Source organism: Myxine glutinosa, chromosome 3, assembly GCF_964187855.1.
Source record: "Myxine glutinosa chromosome 3, kmMyxGlut1.1, whole genome shotgun sequence".
NCBI lineage: Eukaryota > Metazoa > Chordata > Myxini > Myxiniformes > Myxinidae > Myxine > Myxine glutinosa.
The window spans coordinates 71,742,986-71,766,627 of NC_136263.1; the positions used below are offsets into that span (position 1 = coordinate 71,742,986).

Below are 23,642 nucleotides of genomic sequence, written 5' to 3' on the forward strand. Positions count from 1 at the left end.
TGTTTTTACGTACGTGGTGATGAGGTGTTTTTAATTTCGTGGTGGTGAGGTGTTTTTAATTACGTGGCGGTGAGGTGTTTTTAATTACTTGGTGGTGAGGTGTTTTGAATTACGTGGTGGTGAGGTGTTTTGAATTACGTGGTGGAGAGGCATAATTGTCCCAAACTTCCAGTTTGCACCTACCCCTCCCGTATGTATGTGCTGAGGGGTTCTTTTTTGAATTCTTTTTTTAAATTTTTTCAACCTAAATCTTCAACCTAAATTGTATATAAAAATGTAATATCACAAACACTACAAATACATTTGCGCAAAATAATTGTTTGTATTATGATTGGTGTAAATCATGACAACACAGCAACTCAGGTACAGTCATTATCCTCAGCTAAAACAAGCCCGTTTCTCTGTAAGCACGCGTGGTGAGCCGACCCAAGCTGGTACTGTATATCGCTTTGGCCCCATGTATCATTGGTGAAGAATTAGTTTTTTTGTTTTTTTTATCTGATCCAGATCCGGAACTTCAACAAAATCTAATAACGTCGTCCTTGTCACATACCCAACCTCTCCACTAAATTTCGTCCAAATCCGTGCACAACTTTTTGAGATATCTTGTTCACAGACAAACAAACAGACAGACAGACAAACACGGGTGAAAACAAACTCCGCCCACCTCAGGTCGTGGGGTTAACAAATTTCCTTACTAGCTCCGCTGTTCTTCATCCTATCTTCTGGTTTTCTCTCGTAATGTGCTTGTTTCTGGTTGCCCTGCCCTTTTCTTTTCATCCATCATATCTCCCAGATATGCGGCTGGCGGGATGGCCAGTAGGTACGCACACTCGCGTCTGAGCTCTCTAGCCTGGCTTTGAATCAAGATCCAGTTATAAATTGAGTGATGCTACCCCGCAGCATTGTGCTGCACACGAAAGAATATCTTGCTGCTTCCTGATGTTGTATATGCAAGCACTGGCCTGAAGATACAGCAAATGCATGATGGGATAATTAACCTTTTCCCAAGTCACCTTTTCTAGGAAATGCCTTGGAGATCAGCTGACACGAGTGATTTTCACCTGTATATCGGGTATGCAGAGGATACTTCTTGATCTTTTCTACCCCTGTTAATTCACCCCAGATCCACTTTTTTGAAATACCGACTTCTTTCCTGGAAGTCCTAGCAGTGTCCATGTGTTTTTTTCCTCTCCCACCCCCAACCCCCTTCCTGTGCCTCCTCCCCCCAAGCCCTCTCCCTCCCACAGATCTCCCAATGTCCTTGCTCTCAAATGTTGTACTTGTGTGCTTCCCCCTCTCTCCCCAGCTTGTCTCCCGCTCCCTTTATTTCGTCTTAAGTGTCCGTTTTTTTTTTGTTTTTTTTGTCATCAATGTTAGCTCTTACACGAGCCTCGATCTTGTATACAAAAAAAAAAAAAATACAGCCAAGCACAACCAATTAAGTAGCTTGAACATCCGAGAACCATGTCCACAGTACATGATGAGAGGCCAGAACATTCACTGCGGTAATAGACATCTTTGAGCACTGTGTTGGAAGAGAAATTCACACTCATCTCTCCTCGGTTTATGGCTCTTTGTGTACCCGGGCTCTCATTGCCTTCAACTGCAGGATTATCGAGAGCTAATGGAGTGCTTCTGCGGAGTTTGGAGTGATTACATCTTCCAGTGTTATTTGCAGGTGAATTCGAAAACAAGAACGTCCGCCTCGGTGTCACGGCGTTAATTATACGGTGATATCTCAACCCAAAATTATTTTTGTCGGCGAAATCCACACTGTGCCAGTTGGGGCTGGACCCGAGCCCCGAGCCCGCGGAGACCTATCTTGCCCAATTTTGTTAAAAGCTTGTCACGGAGATATTCGAGGAATTCAGCAGGGTATTTGAAACAACAATATTTGCAAACGCTTGATTATTGCCACTTTGGTTCTGAGGGTCGGTTTCGAGATAAATGAAAGTGAATGATTAAATATGATATGCTCAAATGGACAATATCGTTTTCAAAAAGTAAATTATTTTTACGGTGTAGCCCATAGGGCAAAGCTGTCTAGAACAGTGTTTGTCCATCTGTATGTATGTATGTTTGTATGTATGTATGTATGTATGTATGTCCCCTCAAATGTATACCAGTCAGAGCTGAGGATCTGATCACATGACAGGGTGATGTGATTACGTCTGATGTCATTACGGCGGTATGGCGCCCGACTCTCCACACTCCGCCATTTTGATTTATATGCCGTTCATCCCGAACATATAGTCGAACCTGTCATATATCACAATCGCCATGCTCTACCGTTACGGTTTTCATTCAGTGTGAAACACAAACAAACCGATTGTTAAAATGACCATAAAATATCGAAAGCATCGGCGTTACGTCTCTTCCAACAAAACCGTACATACCCAACCCCTGTGAGGTATAACTAGATTACAGTAGATCTGCCCTCAGTTCTGTAAGTAAAACTTACCTCACGGATGTCTGGATTCCTCCAAATCTTTTGTTTAATGTTATGAACAGCATTAGCGACTGCTTAAAAAGCTAATCATGTGTGTTTGTGGTTTATAATATTTTACAAGCCCGGGCTATGCCGCTGTTGGACTTTCGGTCTTGTTTTTGCAAAACCTCCATCTACAATCTACATGGTGAAAAATAAGACCCTGATGACTGATCGATGTTAATTATTTGAAATGTAAATTTTTTTTGAGAAATCTTCAGCTCCAGCACCTTTGGTTGTTATTTTGTGAGGATTTTATTCCCCGATCTTGTACACTGTTGATAGCAGGGCGCTGCTGATAGCTCGCTTATTCTTCACAAAATACACCACAGGATCTTTAAAGGGACACAATCATGAAATATTTTGAAAAGATATGGTTTAGACTTTAGAGGATGATATCCCTGACTCATTAGCAGATAAATTTAAAAAAATTGGAAGAATAATAAGCTGTACAATCGTTTTTTTAAATCGGACTATTTTCACTTCCGTTATGCAAATGAACTACTTTGTCTATTCGCGTGACGTCACGGGTTCACAACTCAAAAGTGTGCACCTAATGTCAATTTACGAGCCAAAATAGCACATCGATAAAAACGTGTGGACGGATTATTATAAAACTTATTATTACATAACAAAACAATTCCAGTTCTGCTTCCGCTTCCGGTCCTGCCAGAGAGGTTGTGTTTTTCAAAGCTCTCCACGCCATCAAACTAAAGTATCTTTCCCGTTTGTCTTTTTATTTTACTGTGTATCTGTCTACTGTGTGTTTCTAGTAAGATCTCGATGTAAATCGTGCATACCTGTGTGTAATAGTCGTTGTTCCTGCCGCGTTTTCAGGCCTTGTCTCTCGCCCTTGTTCAGGCCTTTCTGTCTCCTCGTCGACCTTTTGTTGTTCATATACTTTCGTTCTCTCACTGTATTGCTTTTTCCTTTGTCTGTCTTTCAGCCCATACTTCCTCCGAACATCTTACCCTTTGTTTAAAGTCTTAATTATAAAAAAAAACTTTTTTAAAATCCATGTTTCCTTCTCCCCCCGTGGCTTCCTCTCCACCGATCGTGACCACGTGTTTCGCTCCAACCGTTTTTTTCTCTCCTTCCTTCATAACTCAATCCTCTCCAGCCGATACCTTTCCAATTCTAGTTTCACCATACTCCTTCAACTTTTCTCCCCTTTCTTCTTAAAGTTTCAACTTCTCACTTCACTTAACCTTCAAAAAAATATATTAACGAAGAATTTAAAAAGTAGGCCCCTCCTCCCATATTAACACAATTGCTTATACACTTATTGCTTATACATTAATTATTACCTGTCTCCCTCTTCCAAATCCTGGTGGCGTCTGGTCAAATCTGTTTCTGGTGTTTGTTCCCCTTCCATCCCATTCCTTACCTCAAATGGCTACGCAGCTGAATCCGCACGTGAAAAAGATGAATGCTTCAACGCTGTGTTTGCCTCAAAATCTCCTGTCCCAAACCCGTCTCTCTCTGTACCCAGTCGTATCCAGCTGCTCCTGGACTCTGTGTCCTTCTCTCCTGACAAGGTGGAGAAGTTTCGGTCAATCCTCGACTCTGATACTGCAACTGGACCAGACGGCAGCAACCCAAGTGTCCTAAAATCCTGCTCTGCCACTCTTTCACACCCTCTCTCTGTTGTCTTAACCCTCTCTTATGCTTAAGGTCATCTGCCATGAGCTTGGAATCAGCCAATATTACCGCTTTACACAAAAAAGGTGCAAAAACAGATCCTTGCAACCACAGAGCAATCATCCTGCTCCAAATTAAGAGCAAAGTCATGGAATTCATCATTGCTTCGGATATCAAATCCTTCCTCTTCTCCAATGGCTTGATCTCTGATCATCAATTTGGTTTCAGACCAGGTCACTCTACTCTGGACATGCTGCTTCTGCTGTCTCAACAATGGATGGAGGTCCTCAATGTCAAACAGGAAAATTATAGCCGTCTCCCTTGACATATCACGTGCCTTCGATACGGTCTGGCACCCCACTCTGCTCACCAAACTTTCCTCCTACGGTATCCATGGAAATCTCCACGCATGGCTTGCGGACTTCCTCTCTGGTCGTAGTCAACGTGTGGCCCTGAATGCTTTTCTCTCATCTCCCCTTCCTGTTCAGGCTGGAGTTCCCCAAGGCAGTGTTCTGGGCCCTGTGCCTTTTCTGGTCTACACCAATGATTCTCTCTGACTCTTTGGAAAATCCTCTCTATTTGCTGATCACTCCACTCTCTGCCGCTCCATGCCTCATCCCTCAGATTGGCAGTCTGCAGCCTCCTCACTCTCTGCAGACCTGGACAAAATCACAGACTGGTCAAGCAAGTGGAACATGTCTTTCCATCCTGACAAATCTCACACTCTCACTATGTCTCTCCGAAAAGACAGACTGGACAACCCTCCCATATACTTTCTGAACAATCCTCTCCAAGAAGTTCGGTCACTCCAGCTTTTGGGTCTCACTATCTGCCAAGATCTTTCCTGGGAAAACCACATTTCCAAGCTGGCCTCCAAAGCCACTCACCGACTGGGCATCCTCCATCGTGCAAAGTCCTTCTTTGGCACACCTGAGCTCCTCACCACATACAAGGCTTTCATCCGCAGCTCAATGGAATACTGTTCCCCCCTCTGGGCCGGTGCTCCTGCCTCACACCTAGCTCAGCTTCACGCTATTGAAACCAAAGCTTTCAGAATCATTGGAATCTCCCGCGATGAAGCTAACTCTGAGGGCCTTTCACTCACTCACCGCATGCAGGTTGGTGGTCTTTCTGTCTTCTACAGACTCCTCTGCAGCCTACCTCCCCCAGCTCTGTCTCACTGTCTGTGCTCTGTCCCCCAAATATTCCTACAGGTCGCACAAGATCTGCCAGAAACCCTCTTATGTGAAACTGCCAAAATCAAGACTCTCTGCTCACCTTCACTCTTTCATTCCTCTTTTCTCACCCCTCTGGAACAAACTCCCTCACTCTCTTCAATCCCACTCCTTCCTCCAGGTCTTTAAAACAGCTGTTCACCACCATCTCTTATCTTCCCCCATCCAAAACCTTGATCTTTTCTACCCCCGTTAATTCACCCCAGATCCACTTTTTTGAAATACCGACTTCTTTCCTGGAAATCCTAGCAGTGTCCATGTGTTTTATACCTCTCCCACCCCCCCCCCCCCCTTTCCCATGCCTCCTCTCCCCAAGCCCTCCCTCCCCCCACCCCCCCCACAGATCTCCCGATGTCCCTGTTCTATACTGTTGTACTCGTGTGCTTCCCTCTCTCTCCCCATCTCGTGTCCCGCTCCCTTTATTATATATTTTATGTGTCCGTTTGTTTTTTGTGATTAATGTTAGCTCTTGCAGGAGCCTCGATCTTGTATACAAAAATAATAATAATTACAAAGAACAAGTCGATTAGATTTTGGTTCATGTCGGATTCGGATCAGTGGGATACAAAACGTAAACTGTTCAGCCTGGCGGAGGTATGCACTCGACTGCATAGGCCTACTGTTCTAGTTTTCACCTGTTTCAAGGAGTTCGTGTTTCGGTTAAGTTGTTCTGTTCTTGTACGCCAATGGAAGGCAGTATGAACGTCGATGGGTGGAGGTTGACCTTGAAAACAAAATGCATATCACCTAAAATATTTGCTTGAATTTAACATAAAATGCGTTTCTCTGTACAATCCACACAGACCAGGATGTGGGATGTTCCCCAAATGCATCATTTAATTATATATAAATCAATATTAGCTTTCACCAAATAAGTTGCATTTCTTAAATCATTACTGAGCTGGTGGGCGGTATTTAATAACGATGACCAGTATTGATTCGTGCATGTCGTGCTGGATTTCATTCGTTGGGTAAGCACGTACTGGCATGGTGCACATGCGCTGAAAATGTATCACCTGTGCGCGATTACTGAAAGCATGATACAGGTAGATATTTCTACTGCAGTGCTGTGTTGCTTCAAGTTTTTTTTCTAAAGGAGCCTCTTTGCTTGTCCATATGGGAATTCTTGGGAAAAATGCCAAGGGGCGTAGAAAAGGCCCCTTTATATGGTATGTGCCATGTGGCAAACTATAGAAAAGAAGGGGCATTCAAAAAATCTCATGTGCATGCTGGACTACCCTTGTGTTCTTAGGGTGAACCAAGTAATGCTCTAAAAAAAAGTTCATATGAAGGGGCACCAATTTGATTCATACACCTGCATGACGAAGTAAATGTATTTTATTTGCCAGATGTAGGGCGCCCCTATATATGAACCTTTTTAGAGCATGACTTGGTTCATCCTAAGAACACAAGGGTAGTCCAGCATGCACACGAGATTTTTTGAATGCCCCTTATTTTGTATTGTTTGGCATTTTCTAAAAGCTATGGAATGTCCCTTCTTTTCTATAGTTTGCACATGGGACATACCATATAAAGGGGTCTTTTCTGTGCCCCTGCACTTTTCCCAAGAATTACTACTGGAGTCAAAAATTTTCTATGTTCAACTTTTTGAGGATCGCCCCTATGACCCATGCAAAAATAGTACCGTGTGTCCTGAAGCTCACCTGAATCAGGAGCAACAGTCACTCAAATCCTCCATGGACCACCTCTGACCCTGATATTTTTAATTCCGTGAACAAACTTTGGTACATCATGGACGATTAAGGTTGTGGGCAAGTTTCATCAAAATCGTGTGTGTAGTTTCGGAGAAGAGAGCAAATGCCTATTTTGTGGATGGTCAAACACCCCCGCTCCATCCCCGTAGACCCCCTCAATGAGCGCAGATTTTGAATTTGTTTAGAAAGCCATTCATTCGACTATTGGCCGATGTATATTCCAAGTTTCAGCTTGTTTCAATGCATAGCCTTTGAGATATGAGCGCAAACACTTTTTGGGCAGACAGACGGACGGACTGACTGACAGACACCAATGTGGATTCGAGGGTTTTCGTAATAAAATTCAAGAATGCGGAAACGGACGTTGCTGCAATTTGGAACATATTTCCTGGACGTACAAAGTATTTACTTCTGAAATTTGCAGCCGATTTCGTCCAGTAGAAGCCGAGAAATGAATTTTCATTCCCAATGTTGAAGTTGCAGACAGAGAAACCATCCCATACCATATAAAAGCGGGGGGGGGGGGCGCTTTGGGCCTCCCTTGATTTTCAAGTAAGAAAAGTAAATTTAGTCATTGTTGCATTGGAGATTAATATGTCATTGGTGCCAAGGGTCTTCAAATGGCGGACACAGTCCACATCCGGGGACCGCAGGCATCATCAGTCTGGACTGCGAGCTAATCCTAATCCCCCATGAAAAGGCCACTGGTGTTCATCCAATCAGACCAACTTGATAAATGAAAAACGCCGGAAGGGATTAATGCAGGAGGTGATTACAAACGTTTATATTTATATCCATTTAGCAAGGAGATCCGACACAGGAGGCCATACCTCCATAAGGGGTGTGTTACGTTCGCAATGGGCTTGCTATCGCTGGTCAAGCGGCTTGCTTGATTTAAAGCGCTCAAACAAGCAGTCCATTCGAACGGGAACGGGGTGCTCGGCAACACTTAACAACATGGCGGTCTCCCATGTAAACAATGTTATTGTGATACTCGAGCAAGTGTGGGGGAATATTTGAGTGTGTAATGTGGGGGAATATTTGGTGTGGGGTGTGGGGGAAGGTTTGTGTGTGTAGGGTGTGAGTTGAAGATTATAGAAGGTGAAGGGAAGGGGAAGCATTTATGGAGTGGGATGAGGGGGGAGAAATTTCTGATGCCATTCCAATGGCAGATTGGAAGTTTTGAAAAGGAAATATGGAATTGGGGCAAACGTGGGAGTGGGAAAAAAGGAAGGGGTGGGAATAGAGGAGAGTGGGGGAGTGTTTCTATGTTGTAAAAACTGAAAAGGAAATCACAGCAATATCATCGGATGATTATGAAAATTGGACTCCTCTGGTCATAATCCCTGAACAAAATGCAATAAAGCGATATTAAAATGAAGGTATAATTGTTGAATTAAGTCATGCTGAGGGCTGGCATGATGGCTTAAAGGTACACACACTCACCTCGTAGCTGCCTACTCTGGGTTCGAATCCTGACCCAGCTATAAACTGCCATCCTGGTGTTTCACAGGTGGGGTGATTCATCAATGTGTGTGCCGTCCCCTGAATGGACATCAAACTGGGAGTCCCGTCTGCCAGCATTTTTTGGAGCTATTGCCAACACCAAGGCTAGCCCTCAAAAAATCTTGCCCTGACTACTGCTGGGAAGTCAAAGGAAAACCACCCAGTAATGCCCTTGCCAAGAAACTGCTTTGGCAGCACTGACGCTCTGCAATAGAGCATTTGATATGGAACATCGGAATCAGAAGAAGGTGTAATGATTTATTTTTCCTGAAAATGGTGGTGGTGGTGTGTGTGTGTCTGTGTATGTTGTCCAAACCTCCAGGGTACCTTCCTCCCCCATCCCCTTAATCGACCTGGGATTCCCCTAAGCATATTGATAGCAGTCACTTGTGAAACCATCCTTCTGACTTGCACACTGCCTGAGGCTTTTTTTTTCCCTGTGACATTGAGTCGCAGCATGCGGTGAAGATCACACCGTTTGACATTTTTGCGACACTTCAAGAGTTTTTACCTACTTATGAGGCGCTAAACACTTTTGGCCGAGACAGGACTGCTGGGAGTCATTACTGACTGCCATTGATGGCATGTTTGGCGACGAGCAATTTCCGTTCTGTTCACAGGTCCCTGTGCTCCTTCCAGGGCGTCGGCACCACCGAAGCAGATACTATGCAGATAATACACCATGTGGTTTGCCACTGCTCTTCCCAGCAGCTGGGCAGATTTTGGAATTTTGCCAGGTTACAAACACGCAATGGCCGACTCAATTTTAAATCTACCACAGAGTCTCCAGAATCCACCAGTAAGCAAGATTTGAAGCAATTCCAGAGAATCATTTTGCCTGTATTTCAGCAATTTGGCTGTATCTCTCCATCTTGCCCACCCCTGCATCTTCCCTAGCCCTCATTCTTCCCTACATCACTAATTTCTCCAAGTCTCTCTATTTTGTCCCTCATCCATACTCTTGTTGTGTTCCCCCCTCTCTTTATAATGTTCCGTTTGTTCTGTTACGCCCTGATCCGTTCCATGTTCTAGCTCTTCCATGAGCCTCGACATTGCATACAAAAACTGGAACGACACTCGGTGGAGAGCATACAGTACCTCAACCAGGCTGGACAGTTTTAGGCTTTGTAAACTGTTCACTAAAATCAAATTAATGCGTCTTTGTCACACACCAACCCTGTCCACCAAGTTTCATCAGAATCCATCCAAAACATTTTTTTTTTACATATCGTGCGATACGTAAAAAATCCTTTTTTAAAAAATGGTGCTATATATCGGTTTTAGCCATATCACTCAATGGTGAAAAATCACTTTAAAATTCTCAGATCCAGATCCGGATCTTCACCAAAATTTTATAATTTCGTCCTTGTTACATACCCAACCTGTCCGCCAAATTGCGTCCAAAGCAGTCCATAACTTTTTGAGACATCCTGTTCACAGACAGACAGACATACAAACAGACAGGGATGAAATTATAACCTCCGTCCATCTTCGGTGATGGAGGTAATAATAATAATAAAAATACTACTCAGGAAGTTTATTGATTGGCAGACATAGCACTGCCCATAAATCCTGTTGGTTTGCCTTCACTAATGAAGGCTTGACATCAAGGCCTGCCAACTTCCCAGTGCATGTAACTGATGACTGTACAATATGTGTATCTCCAGTTTATATACTCAACATCAAAATAAACTTATGAAATCTTTAGAAGGACACTCATTGAAATCCTCCACGCAAAAATGAAAAATATTTGAACACAGGTAAAGTTCAGCTATCTTTACTAAACACACGTCAATAAACAAGAGGTTTCCTCAATCACAAAAAACAAAAAGCATGAACACCACAAGGGGTGGTGCAACAAAAGTCACAGCACTGCAACACAAAGGCACGCACCTGAATACAGTCAAAACAAAATGACGCAGGAATGGACACAACACTCCCAACAGTAAAGGACAGAATGACAACAGTCCTCAATATCGTGTGTGTCCTCCCTGAGCTGTGATGCAGGCTGTACACCTCTGACGCATGCTCTGTACCAGGCGTCTGATGCGGTCCTGGGGGAGTTTGTCCTACTCCTCCTGTAAGCCTTGAATGAGCATTTGCCGATTGACAGCCGTTGATCTCCTCGATGCAAGACGTCGACCAAGCTCATCCAATAAATGCTCAATGGGATTGAGGTCAGGGGAATAAGGCATCCAAGGCATCATTTCGACACCCTGTTCCTGGAGGAAGTTGGTGGTCAGGCGAGCAGCATGGGGTCGAGCGTTGTCCTGCTGAAAAAACTGCGATGTCAAGATGAGCCTGGAGAAATGGCAGCAGATGAGGTCTCAAAACTTCATTGACATAACGCTGACTAGTGAGATTGCCTTCGATGACGACCAGCGGTGTCCTGAAACGGGTGGAAATGTCGGCCCATACCATCACATTGGGTCCTCCCCAACGATTGATCTGGAGAATACAGCATGATGCATACCTTTCCCCACCTCTGCGCCACACCTGTTGATGCCCATCAGCAGCATGGATGCAAAATCTGGACTCATCGCTGAACAAGACTGCAATCCACTGTTGATGTGTCCAACGGCAATTTTGCAGACACCATCTTAGTCTGTTCCACTGATGCACTGCGTTCAACACTGGACCTCTGCAAGGACGCCTTGCCACCAGTCCCCAACTTCTCAAGCGCCTCCGCACAGTAGAGACACTGATGCGGTTGTTGTGGCGACCTTTTGTCACTGCATCTGTTTGCGTAGCAGGGCGGAAACGATCACGAACATGCTGCAGCACACACAATCCAGTGGTCTTGGTTTGGGGTGGTTACCCATGGTCTTCCTCTTCGTGGACCATCATTCACAGTTCCAGTTTCACAGTAACGCCTGGCCAGGTTGGAAATTGCAGGCTGTGAGCAACCAAGACGTTGGGCAATTGTTTGCTTGCTTACACCAGCCTCAAGCATCACAATTGCCCTTAAATGTTGTTCAGATGTCAGGTGCGGCATCTGAATTTTGTTGTTGTTTTCCCTGTCAGAAGCCTTTAGAGTGACTACAGACAGCAGTAAATGAATGTCTAACGACGAGAACTGAAGGATTTCATTATGAGGGTCATTCATTAAAGGGAAAGATCCCCATACAGAACCACTCAAGCATGCCATTGTTGATCAACCAGGTGATTGAACTGAATTTCCCATTACATAATCAGCCATTACAATTGAAAAAACGTGTTTGTAAAGCTGCACATTTCAAAAAATATAAGTGATAAGTTTATTTTGATGTTCAGTTTAATATAAGAGAGATGTTTGTCTGGCTGTCTGTCTGTCGCCATTTTTCTGATAGATGGCCAAACAGGTCTTCGTCAAACTTCCAGAGGTTCATCAGTGAGTGCCGGGGAGTGCTTTACGCTAAAAAAAAAAAAAAATTAAATAAAAAATTGAAATCAATCGCTTTTTAGTACCTAAGGCTAAGCCATTGTCGTTATATGAAAGGTTATATTAAATGATCACTGACCGCATTCCTTAGTGGGTGTAGGGAAGTGTTTTTGGCCCCACAAAAATAAGAAAACAAAATTTGATTTCTTCAAAATGCCAACAGGATTAGGACAGCATTGGGCAATGCCTGGTACCCCGCTAGTTTATTATATGACATGATGACTACATGACAACACTTTTATCGTTTATATTATAAATCAAGATTTGTAATCACACAACGAGAGTTTGATTCATTTCAGCTTAATGATCAGACAATAAGACATGCATACTTGCGATCATAATCAAATGGATGTTAAAATAAATAAAGACCAGAAAAAAGAGAAAAAATCAAAGAAAAGAAAAGAAAAAATAATCTCAAAAGAGCAGGAATCTTGACATCAATTCCTCCACCTTTGCCTTTGGGTGATGATCATTTACTGCCGGAATCATGAAAAGTCTCAAACCATCTCAACCTCCTCCATTATTGGGTCCAAGTTTATGCCCCTTTGACTCTACTAAATAAAAGTAAAAAGAAAAAAAATTTTTTGGCACTTATTGCAGGATTATTACTTAAGGTCAGGCTTCTGCTATAATAAAACTGGTACTTAATATTGGTAAGTGGATAATAAAGCCCTAATAAATGTCCAATATCGGGGAGCATGTTATGAGCTCGCACGGCCATTCTGCGTGACATCGCACTTGAAATAAATAAATAAAAATTCAGATTTGCAACGCCTTTAGCAATGGGAAAAGCATAATTGGGTAAACAAAGGAGCAAGACAGCATGGAAGTAAATGCCCAATGATTTTACTTGGATGCCTTTTATTTATTTTCCTTCGTTCTTTTCAGTATGGAAAATAAAAGTGAGGCAAGATGCAGAACTGTATTATCTACATCCTCCACAGTCTGTTTGTTCAGTAAAATCACTTATTTCACGCTGTCAGACACATAGGGACGCCGAGGCAGTTATTCCATTGGTTAGAGGACACAATTCTGGAAGGGTCGCTATTCCTACACGAGATACTCAAATGGCTCATTCTGCCCAGTCAGCTGGTACTCATCTTTGTGACAGGGACTTGAACTCGGGACCTTAAGATCTTAAGCCAAGCACCTTAATAGTTAAGCCTTTTGTTTGGTGTACTGAACATCTATTCTTTTTAAGTTGTCAACTATATCCTCACCCAGAGAGCTCTGGGGTGAAGAATTTCAGAAAACTGAACATGTAACATATAAGGTGTTATGGTGGGGGTGGCAGGGGAGAGGCGGAGGGGAAGATGGAGGCTGAGTACATCGCCCAACCTTAATCTATGATACAAATATTGAGCTGTACCTTCATTACAGCAGAGGAAATGCCTCCAAATGAATGTCCTCATTCACCTGGATATAGGAACTCTGCTAATTAAAGGACACTCAGTTGAGATACAGGGGCTCAAGGCCACGGTAGGAAGACATACCCCATTGGCATAGGAAATGGAAACATTTGGCCAAAAAAACTCTTAAGTAATGGACACCGTTTATACAGTTAACCTAAATAGTCAGGTTCACTCTGTTTTTTCGTTCAAAATCATGGTAGATTAGCAAACCTATACATTTTTGGAAACGTTATTACATGGAAAATCTGAAAATCAATGTTTACATTTGCCAATTCCGACCAATTCGATTCGACCAATTCGATTCGACCAATTCGACCAATCGACCAATTCCATTCGACCAATTCGACCATTCGACCAATCGCTTCGATCGACTATTCGACCATTCGATCGATTCGATTCGATTCGATTCATCGAATTCGATTCGTTCGACCAATTCGATTTGCCAATCAATTTGACCGACCTTTGCTCGTGTGGAACGGACTGTGAAAACGATGTGGACTATATTGTCGGATACGACACACAGGACAGTGATGACGAACTCTAAATGGCATATTCTGTAATCGTGTATGTTTGATCCCATTGACTGCCTGTGTATATTTTGTCATTGACTGCCTGTGTCGATGTGAAGTTATACTGACTGCATGTGTATATATGATTTTGCTGACTGCCTGTGTATGTTTGGTGATATGAATTATTGTGACACATTTTGATGTTATTAACTGCCTGTACAAAATGATAACATGTATTTGATTATGCAACTTATCGCGAATATAAAGACAGTATTTTGCAATTCAAAACCTTTGATTCGTATCTTACCATTCCCCATAGCACTAATTTGATACTTTCATTGGATTCCTTGTCCCTGAAAATATAGGTTTAGTATATATTTAAAAGTTTTTAGGGTAATTAGAGGCAGAAATAGAACAAAATATGTATTTTACAGTGGCCATTTTGAAAATCCAAAATGGCCGCCATACAGGTATCTCTCCAAATGTAAACATTGATTTTTAGTTTCCTTATGCTATAACCTTTCAAAAAATGTATAGGTTTGCTAATCTCCCATGATTTTGAACGAAATAGAATTTATTGACATAGTGAACCTGACTAAAAGGACTCATATAATGTTTTAATGGCTTCTGTGGAAAGACATTGTGAAGACACTATTCTTGGACTTTTTATCTTGATTTTGCACCAACGCTCGATATAACTTCCAAGCTGGTGGAAAAGGGTGCAAGGCCTGTAGGGGAGGAGGGAGTGGGGATGCCATCTGAATAGAGAGCTGAAGTTATATGCAGAATGTAACAATGACTCGTTGAACAATAGTGAGAGTGAGGCTGTTTATATGTACAACAATAATAAATTATTATCTGTGACATGTCCTATGGGACTCGAGCAGAGACAGGAAGGGTGGAGAATAAATTGACATGAAGACAACACATTGTTGTTTGTTCATGCTCAGGAAGTCAAATATGCAGGAAGGGAAGTTACCTTGTATTCTGTTGGCTATGAGCTTGGCAAACATAAGCTGGTGCAAGATCATGTCAAGGGCCCCTGGCACACCGTACCTCGATATAATATGCCTTCACGAGGTATGACAATGAAATTAAGAAACACCTAATGGTCATGAATCTAAATGGTACTAAGTCCTGGAAAATAATAATAAGGCTAACCCAACGCAGATAATTTCTCAACACCAGCACACCATAGCCTACTCTTTTTGAAAGGTGTGGTGGGTACCTTCCCATCCGAAGGCAAGTGCTCACAGATGCAACGGCTGTTGTAATTTCCCCTTCTAAACAACGGTGTACTCCATGATGCAACACTCTGTGGCCTGTGCCAGATAAAGGCTGGCAGAATAACTTGAAAGCTTTCAACCTGTCTCGCCTTGGTTTGGATATGAACCCCGCTATAAACGGTCACACTGGTGTTTTGCAATTTCCACGAGATCACTGCTGGAAGAGACTGCTAAGACGTGAGGGTGGATCCCCCCACTCCCCAGATGTAATGGCAGGGAAACTAATCATTAGCAAATGGTCACATTTGTGTGCACGACATTTCAACTGCGACCGGATCATGCCTGATGGTCACGCCATCTGAGATCCAAAGTATTTTGCTCTTTACTCGAATAAAACAAGAACGATCAGAGAACGTCGACCCTCGCCAGGACATGTTTGTGTGGTGTTTCATATCAGGTTCTTTTTTCTATCCAAGTTGCCTGCCAAACCACGTGACCTATGACGTCACCATTTTTCACACGATATGCAGCAATGGTGTGAGATGATATTTGTAAAACTTTGCATCGATAGGGTAAACGCTTTCAAAGAAACAATTTTTATTTTCTACTTTTCTTTTATTTTCTTTATTTTCTTCAATTTACTTTCCTTAAATCCAACATGGTTGCCAAATCATGTGACTGATGATGTTTTTATTTCAACATTATATCCCCATGGGCATTCGAACATATGGTTAAAATTTCGCATCGATCCATTCAGTGTTTTCACAGAAGAACAATAATTTCATTCATGCAGTTTTTGCATAAAATCCAATATGGCTTCCAGATCATGTGACCTATGACTTAATCGTTTTCAAACTTTATTCCCCAAGGCTAGTAGGTCATGTGTGTGGAGTTTCACAGCGATCTAATACGCCGTTCTGGAAAAGAGGATTTTGAAGGTTTTCATTTTAATCCAATATGGCTGCCGAACCACGTGACCGATGATGTCATACATTTAATTCTAACATACAATTTTTGTGTTGATCACGCTCAAGGAATTAAAAAGTGATCGGATCAAGCATTCTACTTGTCTAATTATGACGTCACTAGCAAAAGTACCTGCCTTTGCCGGGTAACAATGAGTCGCTTCCTGACAGAAATATGATATACGCAATCTATCTGGATTCTTCATCTAGGATTCTAGAGGGAATTTAAAAAACAGGTCAAAATTACACTGTAGCAGTGACGTATCGAGGAAAAATGACGTTCGGGTCAAATTGCCGCCCCTCATAACTCCCCATAATTATTGGTGTGTGCGTGTGTGTGTGTGTGTCCGTGTGTGTGTGTGTACCCATGTGTGTGTGTGTGTGTGCCCCCATGTGTGCGTGTCCCCGTGTGTGTGTGTGTGTGTCCGTGTGTTTGTGTTTGTGTGTGTCCCCGTGTGTGTGCGTGTCTGTCCGTGTGTACCCATGTGTGTGTACCCATGTGTGTGTGTTTGTGTGTGTGTGTGTGTCCCCATGTGTGCGTGTCCCCGTGTGTGTGTGTGTGTGTGTGTGTGTCCCCGTGTGTGTGTGTGTGTGTGTGTGTGTCCCCGTGTGTGCGTGTCCCCGTGTGTGTGTGTGTGTGTGTGTGTCCGTGTATGTCCGTGTGTTTTTATTTGGTGTTCAACAGCCTTCTGACGAGTGCACTTCCGTTTTGATCGTGAGTGTAATGAGCGATGTGTAAATCCTATTCTCCTTTTTTAAAAGTTTGATTTGAAACCTCAATTTCTTCTTCAATTTTCAACTTGCTGATTATCTCAATATTTTTATTTTCTACCCTAAATCAATAAAGGGAAGGATATGGTGCTCTTCTTTTTAAATATTCATTCATGTACCTATTTATTTATTATTTTTATTCCCTCGAGGAAATTATTCCCCTCTTGCCCTTCTCCCACTCCGACATCAGTGGGAGAAGTGTCCGACATCAGTGTCCTACTACTAAATAAGCCATTTTCTGGATGACTGTTCTGTTGTCATACACTAACTATGCCATCATGCTCTTGATTGATCAATTTCTTAATTTTTATCCTGGATCAGTTGTTGTGGTTGTTGTATAGCCCCAGACAGTTCTCTCTAACAAGCCTGCGGCACGGAGACAGCCGATCGATCTCGCAGGAGCGACCCAGAGATCCCCCACATCCAGGATGGTGCACCGCACCTTCATCAAGCCAGGGTAACGACCGACTTAGAGAGAGAGAGAGGAAGAGAAAGAGAGAGAAGAGACAGAGACGAGAGGGAAAGGGCCGGTCCATGGCGACCGATAACTGCGCTGCCCTGATGAATCTGGGCAGCAGGGAAGAATGAGGAAGATTTGGTCCCCGACTTGCGTTGGGGGAAACAGCCACCACAAAGAGGCGTCCCCGATAGTTTCATGGCTTAGTGATAATCCATGGTGAAATAAAGTTTGACAAAGACACACAACCCATTTTACTCCACTGACTTAACTTTGTAAATAAAGAACCGAAGGGAAATTTCTGGTGACAATCATGCGATTTGCCATCGGCCATTTATTCCGCTTAATTTTACGGCAGGAAAACAGAGCCCCATGTGATGTCTCCTGGATTCCACGAGGCAGTGAGCGGTTTCATGCATTCTCCCACTTCCCAAAGCGTACTGAACGTACTGACGTTTGGCCAAAATATTGAAATGTTCTTCCGCCAATAAAAAAAATAACGATTTTGTACATTTCAAGAAAGCCCTCAGTATATCTATGTGTATCTGCTTTGGGAATAGGTATAACTGATTTAAGTGAACTGTCATTTTAATGACCTTGCGCCAAATTGCTACTGTCATGACTTTTGGTTTTGTCAATCCTGATTTAAACGATAAAATTGATTATCCAGCATCGATTCAACTGGCTGGGTGATTAAACACCAGTACAGATGAGACAACTTCGGGAGGAGGTCTTAAAATACCAGCTTAGTCCAGCAGCAGAAATGCCAAAATACACAGCAGGAGAAACACGACTTGACACGTTATAGCCAGACATTATAATCATGATCAATCGGTCGGCTTTGAGTGGAATTCAGGATGAAGGCCTACCTCAACTTCATTTGGGGTATTGGTGTACCTTCTACACTTGTCAAGTGGCGAAGGTCTATGGGCAGGAATTTGGTCAGGGTGTCATAGGATCTTTTGCCTACAAACAGTCAATTCATCAACCAAGATCCACAAACCTCTCTGGAGTGGCCTTTATAGATCTCAGCCTACACATCTTGCTATTTCTAATCGAGCAATGCTCTCCAACAAGGCAGCAGAGGCAATTTGATTCACGTAGGCCAAAATGAATCTGGACTATAATGCAACTTCAAACCACAGGCACCATGTTTCTCTGAAAAGGCCCAAATCTTCAGGTCACAGCTACCAATCAATAATAATGAAAGAAAACTTAGGAAACTGGTTGAAAGGTTCATTTATCGACATTTTACCATGGGCAATAAAACTCCAATCACCACTCGTACCCATACATTAAAAATTATTTGGGAATTTTGAAGAAGAATTGGGAATTCCGAAGAAGAATTGGGCATTTTGATTTCGGTCAATGACTTTCGTAGGTTTCATTTTCTTAAGAATTCAATTTCCAAGGCACTACAGAACGATTTTTAAAAATGCCCCCCCAAAAAATCAAAAAAAATTGTCAATTTTTTTAATTTTTTTTTTTTAAAACAAAAAACACTCACTGATGAACCTCTGAAAGTTTAACGAAGATCCGTTCAGCAATCTCTCAGAAAAATGGCGACACAGACAGACAGATGACTCTAATAGTATAGATTGTATATATGGATCTACCCTCAGAGATCATGGCAGCAGATGGTGACTCGTGTGTTTTTTGGTGGTTTGATTTCTCCTGCTGTGTACAAAGCACTATGCAATCAATTACGTCAAAAACGGCAGGGTCATTTGAATATATATATATTTTTTTTTTGTATCCAAGATCGAGGCTCGTGAAAGAGCTAACATTCATCACACAAAAAGTCAACCGACACATAAAACACAAAATAATGGGAGCGGTAGACAAGATGGGGAGAGAGGGGGAAGGACACAAACACAACATTTGAGAGCAGGGACATCGAGAGAACTGTGGGAGGAAAAGGGCTTGGGAGGAGGTGGGAGAGGTATAAAAGATATGGACACTACAAGGACTTCGATTTTGGCAGTTTAACCAGTTTTGGCAGAGAGCCTAGATTTTCGCAGTTTAACCAGAAGATGGTTGCTGGCAGATCTTGTATGACCTGTAGGAATATTTGGTGGGGACAGAGCACAGAGAGAGCTGGGGGAGCAAGGCCGGAGAGGAGTCGGTAGAAGACAGAAAGACCACCAACCTGCCTGCGGTGAGTGAGTGAAAGGCCCTCGGAATTAGCTTCATCGCGGGAGATTCCAATGATTCTGAGAGCTTTGGCTTCAACAGCGAGAAGCCGAGCTAGGTGTGAGGCAGGAGCACGGTGGAACAGTACTCCATTGAGGTGCGGATGAAAGCCTTGTATGTGGTGAGGAGCTCAGGTGTACCAAGGAAAGACTTCGCACGACGGAGGATGACCAGTCAGCGACTGGCTTTGGAGGCCAGCTTGGAAATGTGGTTTTCCCAAGAAAGATCATGGCAGATAGTGAGACCCAAAAGCTTGAGCAACAGAACTTCTTGGAGAGGATTGTTGACAAAGTAGATGGGAGGGTTTTCCAGTCGGTCCTTTCGGAGAGACATAGTAAGAGTGTGAGATTTGTCAGGATTGAAAGACATGTTCCACTTGTTTGACCAGTCTGTGATTTTGTCTAGGTCCGCAGAGAGTGAGGAGGCTGCAGACTGTCGATCTGAGGGATGAGGAATGGAGCGGCAGAGAGTGGATTAATCAGCAAAGAGATAGAGAGGATTTTCCAGAGAGTCAGAGAGATCATTGATGAAGACCAGAAAAAGCACAGGGCTCAGAACACTACCTTGGGAAACTCCAGCCTGAACAGGCAGGGGAGATGGGAGAAATCCATTGAATGCAGGGAAACCCTGTGATTGGCAAGGACTTTGGACCAATCCATGACGTGAACCATCCCAAACAGAACGTAACGGTTAACACAACACTCAACGCCTCTGAGGAAGAGAACTAGTTTATTCTCGAAACGTCAGGCCATTAATAAAGAATTTTAATTATTTTACTGCTCAGTGTGCTGTCAGTTACCTTTACACTATATATACAAGAGGCAACATTAGGCATTTTAAGGCCATTTTCCCTGCTAGAGCGGGGGTAGCCTTGTGGTCCCCATGACAATCTTCTCCATTTTGCCCTATTTTCTACATCTCCCCTTGTTCACTCCCTTGCCCGCATTTCTTCTTCCACCATCTTTAGCCAAGTCTTTCTCGGTCTTCCCCGTCCTCTACTTCCTTCTACATTCATTTCCATCACTCTTCTCAACCAGTCACTTTCATCCTTCCTCAACACATGACCAAACCATTTCAACCTGTTCCTCTTCACAGCATCAATCACAGGCTCGATTCCCATCATCTTTTGCAATTCATCATTTGTCTTCCTCTTTCTCAACAATACTCCACACATCCACCGAACCATTCACATTTCCACCCTTTCCAGCCTTCGTTGCTGCTCTACGTTCATTACCCATGTCTCGCTCCCATAAATCCTAACACTTCTCATACATGCAGCATACACCTTTCCCTTCAGCTTCAACGACACTCCCCTCCTCGACAGCACGCCACTCAGTTCCCGAAACCTCCTCCATGCACATCTCACTCGAGCAACCGTTGCCGAGTCTGTTGCCGAGAGTAATAATAATAACTAGCCGAAACCCGTGGAACATCCACGGAAGGGAGGATGTGGTGTATGGATAGAGTGTACCATTATGGATTGCATTGGGGATTTGCTTGTCCGAGTAAGAGTTAGGAAGAAAGATGAGAATGAAGAGTGCGTATATGAACAACGTATTTATTGCAATCTACTTAAATGACAACGCTACGATATACTTTTGAAAAATGAATGGATTCATAATAGGAATCGGCATAGCACCACTCTGGGATTGTCCAATCAGCGGACGGCTTGCTTCGCCTTCGCCCAGCAGACGCCAATATGATGGCGTCATAAGATGGCGTCGTATCGGCAGTTAATCGGATGCTTTTGGGCCCCAACGTCGGCTAATTCAGATTTTTCGAGTATGGCTGTACGTGATAAACAAAGAGCGCGGTTCGTAGATCGTAAATCCATTAGTGCCGTGGGCATCGGGTCACTGGGTGCGGTGTAAAAGGCATAACAAAGTCGAGTCCTTATGCTATTATTATATAGATGTCCTAAATATGACCACAACACTTTAATCCCAATATCGTGAATACAAACTTAATGGATTGAAGCGGTGTATCGTTCATGATTCAATTATATAAGTGGTGTACGAAACTAACAATCGCGGAAGTAAGGAATTCGCCTCAGTTTTTTGATTGCATGTTATTTACCCCATAGATATATAACACTAGATGTCGCGCGACACTTCCCCGGATACAAAGAACAGTCCGCCATCTTGGGGAGGTCTTTCAAAGCTGACGCGCTGGTGCAGTTAAAAGCGGCGAAATGCCGCAATTTGGTGCAGCGTACGGCTGTACAAATAAATGTACATTGGAGTCAAGGGACAAAGGCATCACATTCCACAAGTAAGTCATTTTTTACAGGTGTATTTACGTTAATTTTAGTGGAAGTTTATCGCTAGCTATGTGCTGCCATACATCCACAACACTTGTCAACAGTAGCCTACTGTCACTGTCAGTGTCAATAGAAAACAGGGCAGTTTGAAAGCAGCTCAGTCATTCCCTGACTAACAGTAACAAAAATATATTCTGTAGTTTATGCTAACTGTGTTAAGTTGGAGCTAGGTGTTATTTCTTAATTTGGAGAGCTGGGTGTTATTTGTAGATTCTTTGTGTACGAGTTTCGCAATTTGACTAGTTTTGTCACATGATAATGGGTTATTCCTGGAGATTGTCCTATAAAAACATAACAAATAGTCTATGAAAGGTTCTAGAGGGTCCTGTTTCCAGACCAAGCACTGTTGGAAATGCATTAATGAATTAGTGAGTTGATAATTATGTCAAAATTAAATTTTATAGAAATACAGTTATGTATGTATATATATATATATATATATATATATATATATATATATATATATATTTTTTTTTTTTTTTTTTTTTTTTTTTTTTTTCTTAATGCAGGTTTCCGTCAGATGCACACCAAAAGAGATTGTGGGAAGTAGCCCTCAAGAGAGAAGGGTTCAAGGCAACCAAGTACAGCGTCCTCTGCAGTGACCATTTTGAGTCCGAGAATTTTGACCGGACAGGTCAAATTGTCCGTCTCCGAGATGGGGTGATACCATCGGTGTTTAATTTCCCATCACATCTGTTTAAAGTGAGTTGATTTTGAGAGTAGAACAGACACAAAATTATTTACTTTGCTTTTTTGCAGTTATACCAGTTAAAATTCATTGATTTGAAAATTCATTGACTCTTATAGGAACCTAAGAAATTGAGAACCACCTCAACATCAAGGCAGGCTGCTGTGGTTTGTGACCAGATTTGGTCCTTTGTAGAGGTTGAGTGCGACAATCAGGGCTCCTCTGCCTCCAGTCATTCGGAGGACCATGGGTATGCATTGCCATCTTCGCTCGACAACTTGAAGGATAAGTTAATGGTGGCTGAGGCCCGTGTTGAGCAATTGCAGCGAGAGCTAAGGAATGCAAAGGACAGAGAGAAGAGGTCAAAGAAAACACTGGAATCTGTGATGTCAGAGCTCAAGGAGAAGAATTTTATTAATGAGGAGCTTGAGCAAAAGCTGGAACTATATGCAGGTACAATTGAGCAAACTTTATGAATGTTTTGTACTATTAGAAAATGTGATATCTTATACCAAAATGTGAGGTTAGGGTATTGTGCATACTAAGGACTGAAACATATTAAATGACAAAATATAGTATATCTAATAGCTTTTTGCTGATACTTTATAGCTGGAGTAGTGACTAATTGTATTGATATTTACTTGCCAAACCAGTGGGGTGGCAGTAAGTAGTAAAGTACATTGTAATTATGAAAGATTAATTAACTAACATATTGTTATGAATTTGGTAATGCAACATCTAGAGCTAGGTAGATCTGAATAGGTAGGTATTCGGCTGTCGTGACAGGGACTCTACATGTAATAAGTTATTGATGTTCAGGCGGTTGTCGGGGTAAGATGTATGAGTGTGGATCTACCTGGAGATTCGAGTGTTAAATAGTGAGGGATTAAAGGTAACGCCCCTGTGAGTATCACCTAGTAATCAAACCTTTGTCCTTTATGGCACTGCAAACCACATAAACATTAGTTAGGTCCTTAGTGCAACATTAAATAATTCCCTTTCCCTGACATTGACTCCGTAATAAATGGGCACCACCAGGCCAAGAACACCGCCACAATACACCGCCACCGTTTACACCTCCAAGGCCTACAA

At 42.6% G+C, this 23,642-nt stretch overlaps 1 protein-coding gene across 1 annotated transcript; it reads left to right on the top strand.

Annotated features, from left to right (window-relative positions):
* Positions 1-21,733: 21,733 nt before the first annotated feature.
* On the top strand, positions 21,734-23,026 carry LOC144891203 (THAP domain-containing protein 6-like). Its single transcript, XM_078773577.1, has 3 exons — positions 21,734-21,813; positions 22,372-22,564; positions 22,670-23,026. The coding sequence occupies exons 1-3, from the start codon at positions 21,734-21,736 to the stop codon at positions 23,024-23,026; spliced, it is 630 nt and encodes a 209-aa protein (XP_078629703.1).
* Positions 23,027-23,642: the final 616 nt, after the last annotated feature.

What these genes read in the sequence shown, in the direction of transcription:
- LOC144891203 (XM_078773577.1), top strand. Translation starts at nt 21,734, where the DNA reads ATGCCGCAATTTGGTGCAGCGTACGGCTGTACAAATAAATGTACATTG. An exon ending in AAAGGCATCACATTCCACAA is followed by an intron (nt 21,814 to 22,371) that starts GTAAGTCATTTT and finishes TTCTTAATGCAG; the next exon opens with GTTTCCGTCAGATGCACACC. An exon ending in TCCCATCACATCTGTTTAAA is followed by an intron (nt 22,565 to 22,669) that starts GTGAGTTGATTT and finishes TGACTCTTATAG; the next exon opens with GAACCTAAGAAATTGAGAAC.